The sequence below is a fragment of the Thunnus albacares genome, chromosome 3 (assembly GCF_914725855.1).
Source record: "Thunnus albacares chromosome 3, fThuAlb1.1, whole genome shotgun sequence".
Classification (NCBI taxonomy): Eukaryota; Metazoa; Chordata; class Actinopteri; order Scombriformes; family Scombridae; genus Thunnus; species Thunnus albacares.
The window spans coordinates 13,684,039-13,696,642 of record NC_058108.1 but is presented as its reverse complement, the minus strand read 5'-3'; the positions used below and the strand labels follow the sequence as shown (position 1 = coordinate 13,696,642).

The window sequence follows — 12,604 nt, the reverse complement described above, 5'->3', positions numbered from 1 at the left end:
GATTCAGAGGAAGACTCAATGGGCTTGAAAATACAGAATAGCGATCTGCCACCAATGAAGGTTTTGATATCGAAGAAGCTGCATATACTCAGGCCGGCAATAGAATACGTGCAGCAGATTTCAAAGCCGAAGAAGGTGAGGTCGACGAGATGTAGATGTAGTGTTTGTAATCCTATCAGGGTTTGCATTAAATATGTTTACTGATGTATTTATTTATTTGTTTGTTTGTTTGTTTGTTATAAAGGTCACTCAGTAAGACATGTACAGATCCCAGGGGGAGACAGAGCGAGAGAGAGAGGGATAGAGACATGAAAGTCTGCAATAGTCAGACAGTATTTTTTAATGTGTATTTTTAAATGTAGTGTGTCTCATATACTGTAAGCCAATTCTATCTCAAACTCTGTGGGATTAATTGTCAGTGGGGTGTCAAGTATTAGGTCTTTACTGCTCGTGTCTTAGTTGCTGCAAACTGTGGTGTCGTGCTTTTTGCAATGACTTTGGTGTCGAGTTCCCCAAAACAAAATTAAAATTAAATCTTGATTTCTCATGTCATTTTTCTGGGTCTTGTGCACAGCATTCGTTTGTGTCCAGTGTGACGGACAACAAACCACTGAGGGAGATAATAGCTGAGGCGAAGGCTGAGGTCACCGAGGAGATAGAAGAGCACAAAGAGGAGGAAGAGGAGGAAGACACAGAAGCACATCTGGTGGGTAAACCTTACCAAAATCAGTCTGCAAGAAGGATTCGTACTGTAGTGAGAAAATGCTAGCAGTTGGGTTTTTTTATGAATGAATGAATGAATACTTTATTTCAGTTATACATGATAAGGGACAAAACAACAATTTGTGTGGCTATGCAACTGACAAAAACATCATCATCATGTTTATACCAATCCATTTCACACAATAAATCTTTATCACACACAATTTCAACTCCTCACTAAGACCATTTCATAGTTTGACTCCCAAAACTGAAACACATCAGTTTTTAAGTATGCAGGACATACTGGTCTTTCAAAGAAATGCAATACGCTTCATTTGTTATTTGTTTTACAAATCTGTTACTTTTTCTTTTCTTCATTTTAGCAGTATATATCATGTTTTGTGTTTAATACAGTACATTTCTACTATGCAGCTATCTGTGGTGAAATTTAGTAAAACGCCAGAAATTAACTTGCAGATGTACCATTCAGTGATTTGGTATAAAATTACCAAGGTTGCAGTTAGTTTTTATTTTTACTATCAACTAATCCACCAATTATTTTCTCAATTAATCAATAGATATTCAAAGATATTCAGTTTATGACATTGAAAACAAAGAAAAGCAACGATTCTGTCCTTTTTGCTTGAGAGAGGATTTAGCAAGATTAATCGATTATTGAAATAGAGAATTTTCTGTCAATCAACTAGTTGATTAATTAACTAATTGTTTCAGCTGTAGTGATGGGTCATAACACCAAATGACCCCTATTGTTTTCTCTTTTTTGGACAAACCAGAACTCTCTGACATTTCATCCTCTGCTGCAGGGTCACAAACGTGCTCCATCTGATGTCAGCGTTGCCAGCTCTGAGGATGAGAAGATCCCCCTCTCTCCCTCAATATTGGAATCAGTCCCTGAGAAGGTTGAGCCAGCTCTACCCGTGCCCACGCCCAGTGAGCTCCCTGTGGACAACCATGTGGTGGACACTAGCTTTGTTGAGGAACCCCCTGCCCCAGCAGCAGAAGAGCAGACAGAGGAGACTTCAAACACTCCAGTAGAGGATGAAGAGAAAGAAGAGAAACCTGTGGAAGATAAGCTTCCAGAGGTAGATGTTGCCTCACCAGAACCAGAGACTGAACCACAGGCACCTGTTAAAGACATGGAGCAGCTGGAGATATCTGTTGAGGATGAAAAGGAAGTGGACACAGCCGAGGTTCCAGCCAATCCAGAGACCACCACAGAGAGTTCAGAGATCACCGAGGCTCCTCAGGAGGAAAAGACGCCCGTTGAGGAGGAATCAAAAGCACCAGAGGAGGAGGAGGAGGAGGAGGAAGAGGAGGAAGAGGAGCCATACAAACATCTCAAGATGACTCTGACACTACCAGGGAAGGATGAAGTCGTCTCAAAAGAGCAGAATGGAGAGAAGCCCAAAGAAAAGGATGAAACAAATGCAGATGAGAAGACTGTTCCAGATAAGGCTAAGGATGACAAAGAGAAAGATTCAGATTCGGGAAGCGGCTCAGCTGCAGATAATAGCAGTGCAGACCTGAATCTGTCTATCTCAAGCTTTCTGTCCAAAACAAAAGAGCCTGGATCTGTTTCCGTACAGGTAACACACACACACACACACACACACACACACACACACATATACACACTCAGCTGCAGAGATGTTCTCCTTTTCATGAACAGTTTAGTTTGTTTAATTGTTGTAGCTGAATAGTGCATCTCTATAAATCCTCCTTTCTTTTTTTCCCAGGACACCAGGCGTCAGAAGAAGACACTGAAAAAGACACGCAAGTTCATCGTGGATGGAGTAGAAGTTAGCGTGACTACATCAAAGATCATCACTGACAATGATACCAAGAACGAGGAGATGAGATTCCTGAGGTAACCATCCACCTGCCTTCATTTACATACACCCCAGGCATCAGTTTTATGCAAATATTATGAAAATGAGTTGCAGAGGGAGCTTAGTGTACAATCTGACTATGTGGAGTTAAGCTCTTCAGTCTTTTTTTTTTTAATATTTGCCCAGTGCTTCACGTTACCGTTTTAAAACATAATACAGTGTTTCATTACAGGTCAATGCTTGTTCACCATTGTGACCTGCTTTCTTTTGGAAAAAATATAGATGCTTATGATTAACATAATTTGTCCTTCTTTCTTCCCTCCACCACCTTCTCATCTCCACTCTCTCCCTCCCCCACTGCAGGCGCCAGGAGCTGAGGGAGCTGCGTCTCCTGCAGAAAGAGGAGCAGAGGGCCCAGCAGCAGCTCAGCAACAAGCTGCAGCAGCAAAAAGAACAGATCTACCGGCGCTTTGAACAGGAGACCACGGTCAGTCACCCAACTCACAACTTTCAAGGCTGAGACTGCTAACTGTCTTTTTAAGAGCTGTGATGAAAAACCTCAGCTGCATTCAGCAAGACTGCAGTTGTTTTTTTATACTCTGCAAAGGACAAGGGCTATCTGCAGTCTGCCCAGCAACAGGGTTGGAAAATTTGAGGTTTGAAAAAGTAGAGAGCAAATTGTTGAGAAACTAGAAATATCTCTAGAAATATAGTAATATGTGTTATGTGGGTAATAGGTAGCTGATTAGATATTAAGCTCCCTCTGGCTGTCAGAGCACCTCCTCAATCATTCTTCAGGAAGTAAAAGATGGAACTCAGTTTGGCAATAAAAAACCTCCTCACTTATGTTCAGGGTTAGTTTATTGAGCGGTGCTTCAACACTTTTCACTTCATCCTGAGGTCTTTAAGACCCCTACTGAAGTTGCATAATGTGTAAGAAATGTGAAGAAATTTGGGAATGCTGTAGTGGAACAGCTGTGCACCACAGGGTGCACCTGGTTCTTTAAAACAAAACTCATTCCGTGGTTGTTAAACAAAGGTTTGCTTTGACCTTCTGGGAACGTAAATCCATCCAGATGTAGGAAAAAGTCCAGAAGATGATGACTCATCTGAGTGTCTTACTTTTTCCTCTGCATACATATCCAGATTGTGTGGTTCTTACCACAGGCAGGCAGTTTGTGAATGGCAAAAATGGAGGGACAACTTGATTCACTTCAGATCCAGTACAGTTCCTCATATTATATTGATATTTAGAAGTTTTCTTGAGGGTGTCTGGGTTTATCAACAGTTCATGCAATCTATTACTCTGTCTCATATTCCTTTGAAAACTTTCCTAACAAAAGCTATTGTCAGATCTCTTTTCATAGTGACATGTACTGCTAAAAGCCTCTCAATGTTGCATGGCTCTGGTGTAATTCTGGATTTTGTATCATTTACTCATTTGGGAATTTCATGGTTTGACCCACTGTGTCCATCAGAGTAAGAAGCGTCAGTACGACCAGGAGGTGGAGAACCTGGAGCGGCAGCAGAAGCAGACCATCGAGAGGCTGGAGCAGGAGCACACCAACCGGCTGCGGGACGAGGCCAAACGCATCAAAGCTGAGCAGGACAAAGAGCTGTCCAAGTACCAGAACATGCTGAAAAACCGCAAGAAGGAGGTTAGCATGTTGACTACATCATTCTGCTACCCTTCATTTCCTCTCACTGCCCTTGTCTACATGTTAGCCCCTTAGGAGGACTGGATAGCTTGTAATGTTCCTATTTATAGCAGCTTGTTTTGGTACTTAGACATACACACGCCTCTCAGATCTGTCTGTTAAGTGTTTACATAACCGCCATTTATCAGGGTCTAAATCAGTCTGCCCTGCCACTTCTCATTTATTTTCTCACATAGAGCTAATCTATCAACAGCTTTTGTCTCATTTTATTTCCATCTATTGCTCATGGCTGCCCCGACACAGGGCAAACAAGAAGTGGGACTTTCTTCAAAGCATGTGAGAAACGCTATCATGAAACGTATTAAAGAGGATATTATCCAAGCCCCGCCAGAGGAGGTAATGAGGGCTCAGTTTGCGGTGGATTTTGAACTTTACTACACACTGCCTCTTCCCCTCAGTTCTTCTACAGTTTTGTGTGCACAGTCTTTCTTTAATTTGACAAAAAACCAGACCAGAAAGCTGATGAACGGTTATTTATTTACAGCTGTTTTTATGACCTCTCTTCAGTTTTACAAGCTTTCCACCTACGTGAGTTTGCAGTGATAGTGTCAGTGCGCGTGTGTGTGTGTGTGCAGTGCTAAGTGCAATGTGAAGAAGGGTAATGTACTGTGATCTGCAGGGAGTGGCTCATGTTATGATTCAGTCCTTTCAGTTGTCCTCCTGCACCCTGTGCAACGCTCCCATGCAGGATGTAAGTGAAACCCCTCCGTGTGTGCTTTGATGCCTCATCTGATTTGGAATCTGGCCTCTTTCTTGTGTCTCTTAAAGCATGACTCATTGCTTTTAATGACTACACACACTGTCTTCTCTATACATAAGTATGTGCCAAAGGGCCAACAGCAAGCTATCAACAAATCCTTAATGTTGTTGCAAGATTAATATTACCTTCTGAAAATGAAATGCTGCACATTTTTCTGTTTTTGTGTGTTTTTCTAATGGATCAGAGCAGTATTAGGAAGTGGCTCACACTTAAAAGTTTAGTAGTTGGCATTGTTAAAGTTTTATAAGTCGGTTGCTTTGCTCTCTCTGTTTCTAAACAACATAAAGAGCCACTTCTGGAAAATTGGAAATGCTGACTGTACATCACTGAGAATATATTAGCATGTTAAATGTCAGGTTCTTATGTGTTCACTGAGCCAAGTAGGTTGGATTAATGTGACTGACAAGCAGGTGAAATAGTCTTTATTGTTTACTGTCTGGTTCATCGGCTCAAGCCATGCTTAGCCTGAAGTAAACTTGGCAGAAAGCCTCTAGCCCTGCAAACACACTCAAAGACTCACACTACACTACCAACTCAGAGCTGGCCTCATTAAGTTCTATCCTGCTTAATGGATTGATGAAGGTTTTTGTTGCAGGAGATTATGCTTCCTGTCTGCTCAGTATAGAAATAGCTGTTGTTAATTATTGAGGATGGACGTTCAGTTATATTCTGATTATGCGTTCTCATATTTTAACATCTGGTTTCTGTGTATTGTTGAAAACTCTAAAGGCAAAAACATATTTTGTGTCATATATGATATGTATCATCTTTTGCTCAGGAACAAGAGTTTCTTCAGAAGCAGCAGCAGGATCTAGACAGCGCTCTGAAGAAGATCATCCAGCAACACAAGCATGAGCTCGCCACCATCGAGAGAGACTGCCTCAACCACAAGCAGCAGCTTCTCAGAGGTGATTATAATAACAAACTATAGCCCCTTTCACACTTGCACTGCAACCCTGAAGTTATCCGCACATTACCAGGAGGAGCTGTATGTGTGAACACAAATGTGCGATTCAGTCAGACCAGACATTAGAAAGACTTTATCCTGCCAGCTCCCTAGCACAAAGCCCATGTAATGTCCGACTGAGCTCATGTGTGAATACAGCAGTGAATTCTCCAGAGAATTCACAGTGAGCGAGTGGGCTACAACTGCTCACTGCCGTAAATGCAACAAAATCCGGCAGTAGGGGAGACGGTACAAGCAATTTATCAAACAGCTGTTGAAGAAGAAGAACGTAAACTTAAACATGACGTCTTTGACTTCCAGCAGTCAACTCCCTTCTCATCCACAGCTGTTATTTTACACAGTGACTGGCGCTGTATAAACACAGCCTGCTAAGCTACGTTGTTTTGACAGGATCTGAATTCTCCGCTGTGAAGCTAGCGCAAACGGGAGAGAGGACTTCCTGTGATTTCTCATAAAATAAAAGCCATTTTATTTCTGGTGAAAATCATAAAAATGTTGAATTACAACCACAGCATACTTTATGCATCCTGTCCTGCCTCCTGCACCCCTGCCCAAACCAAACAGAGTATTTCCAGTAGGTGAGAACGTGTCTGACACGGACAATCTTCTGCTGATATCAGGTCATAAGATAAAATCCTGTGTGAAATAAGTTTGACTAAAATGACAAAAATGTATTGTTTTCGGTGAAACTAGAATGACTAAAATGTTCCATATAATCTGATGGCTTAAAAAGACTAAAATGTCAACAGTTTTCATTGTCTAAAACTATACTAAAATAGTTGTGGTTTTCTTTGACTAAGACAGGATTAAAATGCCCAGACTTTTAGTCAACTAAAACTTGACTTTAAAAAACAGGATGAGGTCGACTAAATATGATTAAAAACTAACAATGACATTTAACGCAGGACTAAGACTATAAATATATATGTAGCTGACAAAATAAACACTAGCAGGTGATCATGTCTTTTCCCAAAGACACTTAAAGCTGCACCAATCAGTATTTTTTTTTTTTTTTTTTTTATATATGAACAATAGATGAAATGATTATCTGTAGTGTGATGATTATGACTATCTGTGCAGTTCCCCACAGCTCTACAGAACTTTTAGCTTCTTTCAGCTCAATGTTTTGGTTTTATATTCCACAAACTCCACCGCCATCAGTCACATTTTGAGGAGCAGGCAGGCGTTTACAACAAAACAACTCTGATAAACTTATTGTACGCTACCTGCACTGCCTGCCCAGCAACAAACAGCAGCTGGAATGAAGTTGTTTTCTTCCCGTAGTGGCACAAAAAAATGTATCGATTCAGCTTTAAAGAATGTTGCAACATCAAGCCTTCCAAATGAAGGTCATTTTACTTAATACACAACCTGAATGCTTTGTAGCATTTCTCTTTAAAAAAAAAAAAAAAAAAGCATTTCATTTTTTGTTGTATCTCAAGCAAGTCCACACCTCACTTAACAACGTCTTCTAATTTTAGGAAAACATATTTACAGCAAGCGACATTGCTTGAATTTTAACCAACCAAAGATGGGGTATTAAAAATCTTTTGATTGGCAGTGTGTCATCGTTCCAAGCAAAAGGATCAAACAGCATTTGCAAACATAACTTAGTATTTGTTTTAACCCTGGATTATCCATAATGCTAATTCAGGTGCTAGAAAAAAAAAACTAAAATGACGTCCACTTTTCTGCCACTGTCCTGTGCAGTGAACTCCATTCATCTCTTGTAGGTCAATGAAAACATTACACTCAAATCCTCTTTGACTCGTAGCAGCAAGTTTTTTTTTTTTTACTTTCCAGTCACATTGTGACTAGATTTGGGACCAATCTGATCCAATATCTGCAGCCAAAAGCTAAAACAGGACTTCTCTTCGCTGGATTGCACACTGGACTCTTTCATCACTGAGACATTTTATTTCCTTTAGTGATGTTTTATTTCATCTAAGAAACTTAGACTTTTAACCTGTGTTTTAAATCTGTTCTTAACTTGTGTTTTAGCTTATAATAAATTAATTTGTCGTTAACCTCAGTTTCTGTCTGCATGTTCTGGGTCAGCACACGGTAGCAAATATTGGATTTTTCTTTCTCGGATCAGAACTGGAAAAAAGTGGATCGGTGTGTCTCTAATTGTAACTTGTTCCTGCGTTCAACCTAACAGTCACATCTACAGCAAGTCAGATCAGCAGTAATCACGCTCTCTGTGGATGCAGCTTAGACCTCTCAGACCACAGTCCTGCTAACCTCAACTGCAGCAGTGAACAGCAGCCTGTTAGCACTGCCTGGGACTTAATCCCACACTTAATATACCAAGATCTGCACAAACAGCACTTCTTAGAAATGCTCACTGAACCAAGTCACGGGAGGTTGTCACTGTGCTTTAGAATCTCATAAAGAGCTTTGACTGGGAATAGAAATTGTTACATAGTTCAAAGCTTAAAAGCCGAAACCTCATTAGTAAAGTTGATGTTGGTTGACATACGTGTCTCAAGCTTTCAGCCATTTGCCTCTAATGAGATATAACCTCAGCCCACAAGTCGTCTGCTCCATCTCGTTTCTCACCACTGCGTTCCATCTAATTAAGCGGAATGGTCTTAAAACTAGACATAATGTTGAAAAGATATCTCCCTCCAGTAAGCCTGTGAATGGTTCTTCTGTGCCTTCATTTCGCTTTGTCTTTTGTTCACTTGTGTGTCTGCGTGCAGCTCGGGAAGCTGCCATGTGGGAGCTGGAAGAGCGCCATCTGCAGGAGAAACACCAGCTGTTCAAACAGCAACTTAAAGACCAGTACTTCATGCAGAGACATCAGCTGCTGAAAAGACACGAGAAGGTGTGTATGGAGGACTTATTTTAGCTCTCTTACATGGTTAAACATCAGATTAACCCTTTACTTGTTTTGTTTCTGTCAAAAACTGGCATCAATAAATCTTTTTCAGCATTAACAAACCATGTTCTCTGATCATGTCCACCCTGTGCAGGAGATGGAGCAGATGCAGCGCTATAACCAGCGTCTGATTGAGGAGATGAAGAACAAGCAGACACAGGAGAGAACCAGACTGCCAAAGATCCAGCGCAGCGAGGCCAAGACCCGCATGGCCATGTTCAAGAAGAGCCTTCGCATCACCGGAGCTGCCATCACCCCCGAACAGGAGAGGGAGAAAGTCAAACAGGTGATGAAATATATGGAATACGATGGTAGAAATTAAATCATTTTTTCAAATATTTCTTGAAAGTATAATAACCTGGAAATCCTAATTGTGTCTGTGTTTTTCAGTTTGCTGCTCAGGAAGACAAGAGACAGAAGAACGAGAGGCTCCACCAGCATCAGAAACATGAAAACCAGATGAGAGACCTGCAGCTGCAGTGTGACGCCAACATCCGAGAGCTTCAGCAGCTGCAGGTAAAGATTTTAAATGCTTTTTTTTTTTTTTAAACTAAACTAAATTCATATATTTCTTAAACATGTTTTCTGAATATGAACATAAGCTTCACTATTTGTTACACATAGTCTAGCCAAAAAGACAACTTTGAACACAGTGACATGTAAGTTCCCTCAGTTGTTAAACACTTCCTCCCTGTATGTGTTAATAGAACGAGAAATGCCACCTGCTAATCGAACATGAGACCCAGAAGCTGAAGGAGCTGGACGAGGAGCACAGCCTGGAGCTGAAGGAGTGGAGGGAGAAACTACGACCCAGGAAGAAGGTATCTGTCATATACTGGATGATAATATCAACCTGTTTGTCATAAAGGGAGTTTCCACAATGTGATTAACAAGATCACCTCAAAGCAAGAAAAAAGAATCAACCTGCCACTTGACATTAACCTGCATCCAAAAGTCTTGGAATTTGTGGACAAAGTGTAACAAATGTGTTAATTTGGTCACATCAACAATCTGATAGAGTGGACAGAGACTCATCTGACCACATTTAGGACCGTTGTCTTGTTCATACTCAGGCTGTGTCCACATTAATACCAATGAGAACACATTTTTAGCCTTGTTAGCTAGCCCTGGCTGTACGTGGTAATGTCAGGCCTCCAGTTTGATCCAGACTGAAACATCTCCACAACTATTTGATGGATTACCATGAAATTTGATACATATTTGGTAATAATTTAGTGATCCCTTGACCTTTCATCTAGCGCCACCCTTCAAGGTCAAAATATTTTTGTTTCATCCACATACTAAGCTACCTTGTATAAAGGGAACATGATTAACACGCCGTAACAGGCTCCTCAGATATTTCAGCATGTAAAAGCAGCATGTTTTCATGTGTGCCCTGCAGGCCCTGGAGGAGGAGTTTGCCAGGAAGCTTCAGGAACAGGAAGTGTTCTTTAAGATGAGCGGAGAGTCGGAGTGCCTTAACCCCTCCACCCAGAGCCGCATCTCCAAGTTCTACCCGATCCCCAGCGTCCACTCCACTGGTTTCTAGAAGAAACCTGCACACTTACAGACACACAAACACACACACACACACACACACACACACACACACACACACACACACACACACACACAGTCTGGACTGTAAAGACTGAGCCTGTGCTGCCTTCCCTTCATGCTCTGACTTCTATCAGAGGATGTAAGAGGCTTCTATGTCTCTGGACTCCAGTGTTTGTTCCTCAGTCTGCAACAACAAGACCCTCACTCTGCTAATATATACTCGCAATGTCAGAGTCATTATGAAGGAGATTTTCAGATTGAGTGTTTCGGTCATAACCTCAAAACCACTAAAGTGAAGTATCTCTCTGTCCGACCTTCATTTGTCATTGAATTATTTTATAAAGAATCCAGTGCCTATAAAATTTGATGTTTTGGGCTTTTAAATCCAAGCAATTTCTGATAATTATTTGCTGCTCAATTTTTCTCTGGTTTAGACATTTGCACTAAAGAAAGCATAGCATTTTTATACCACTTAAACATAATGTTGTTAACTTAATTTGGTTAAATCTCCAATAGCAACTGTTTCATTTCTAGTTGATCATAAAATAGAATGTATTTCTCATAAAGGAGATGGAGCACATTTTTAATATTGCTCTTGTTGAAGGTTTGATGATACTATATATTTTTATGAAATCATACATATGTGTTAGAATTTTAGGTTTAGATGCATTTTGAAATAAAATGTCTAGTTTAGGAAGTTTTTCCTGCAGAAAATGATTCCTTCCATCCTTCAGGGTTTTTCTTCAGAATGCCTTTCTGTCTCAAGACTTGAGACTCAAGCAGTAAATGGTGGAAACCATTATTTTCTTTGTTGCAAACAGTGCAGGAGGTGTAGAGATGGTGTTTACATTCAGAGACAAAGAATCACTGTTAATTGACACTAAGGAATTACTGTGGGGTCACAGGAAAAAGACTGCCACTGTTTTTACCACTGAACAAGCATTTATGTACCTGTTTGTTGGTCTGGTCTGTCACACCGCTATCCATTACTGTCATGTCTCTATAGGAGCATTATTCAGGGATGGAGAAAGGATGCAACATTTTTTCATTGGAAAATATATAATTATATGAAAAAAATTCCAACTACAAACAGCTTTCTTTTCAGCTGGGTTGTGATGCATCTTTGTATTTTCTTTGGTTTTCTTCATCTGCCACCTCATAAGGTATTTTGCTACCAGATGTATCATGGGTAGGCCTGCATGGCTTTCATTTTCTCTTTTTTATTGAAATGATAATACTGTTTTCATTGTCATGCTAGCTAATAGCCTTAATACTTCAGAAAAGCTGAATGGACATACTGTATACCTGTTAAAGATGTTGGTCTTTGCTCTTTGTTTATGAAGAATATTAACACTTTCAGAATGATTTCATTCAACAGACTTTATTGCATCTGTATTCATAGAAACAAAAAGAGAACCTGAGCTCTTAGCATGTGTTTTTTATTATTTAGGCTGATCTATTATGAATAGCATAAAGTTTGATGCAGTTGATGCAAAACAAAATGGACCTGACTGGTTTAGGCCATCTTGACTTCTGATTGGTTCATTTTATCATCTCATTTTCTTTGTAATTGGCTAGTGAGAGTTACGGTTAGTAAAAGGTATTTAATAACGGAGCTGTTATGTACAAAAACACAATGAAGGAGTGCTGTGCACCTTTTTACAAAATGATACTCAGTAGCTATTTATATGAAAAGCTGTCGTGCACACTGCAGTGTCTGTGCTGCTGCTCATTCTGCTTATTCAGAGGTCTGCCGCAGTCTTTAAAACGATGAAAAATATAATCACAAAATCAGTCCTGTCAGCTAGATTCTTAGACAAATTTAGTAAAATGATTCAATTCTGAATGTTGACTGAAAAAAACATATCCATATCAAAGCATTATGCATTTTTTAAAAACAAATGTATAGTTTTTAGGATGCCTGTGTAATGTAGATTTTCATTTTGCTGTAAATAAACAATTTTCTCTTTACAACAGATGTGTTTTGTTATTGATTTGATTCAATTATTAATACATTTGTAATTATCTGACGATGATGGAAAGCTAAACTCAGTTATTTAAAAATTCATTCAGAGTAAGATTATCACATAAAACATGGTCAGAGTAGAAAATGCCCACTACTATGAAAAGAGAAAGTCAACTCATCATTTAGTCCCACAAAAT

The 12,604-nt window shown here is 39.9% G+C and overlaps 1 protein-coding gene across 2 annotated transcripts in view; it reads left to right on the top strand.

The window, feature by feature from the left end:
* Positions 1 to 12,412, top strand: part of slkb (STE20-like kinase b) — a 24,157-nt gene extending 11,745 nt beyond the window's left edge. For both annotated transcript variants that reach the window (XM_044346557.1, XM_044346556.1), the window contains exons 8-18: positions 575 to 706; positions 1,527 to 2,309; positions 2,460 to 2,590; positions 2,916 to 3,039; positions 4,031 to 4,210; positions 5,809 to 5,938; positions 8,703 to 8,827; positions 8,976 to 9,167; positions 9,272 to 9,397; positions 9,589 to 9,702; positions 10,284 to 12,412. In XM_044346557.1, coding sequence (XP_044202492.1) covers positions 575 to 706; positions 1,527 to 2,309; positions 2,460 to 2,590; positions 2,916 to 3,039; positions 4,031 to 4,210; positions 5,809 to 5,938; positions 8,703 to 8,827; positions 8,976 to 9,167; positions 9,272 to 9,397; positions 9,589 to 9,702; positions 10,284 to 10,430 — 2,184 coding nt within the window. In that variant the 3' untranslated portion in view covers positions 10,431 to 12,412. The remainder of the gene's footprint in view (positions 1 to 574; positions 707 to 1,526; positions 2,310 to 2,459; positions 2,591 to 2,915; positions 3,040 to 4,030; positions 4,211 to 5,808; positions 5,939 to 8,702; positions 8,828 to 8,975; positions 9,168 to 9,271; positions 9,398 to 9,588; positions 9,703 to 10,283) is intronic.
* Positions 12,413 to 12,604: the final 192 nt, after the last annotated feature.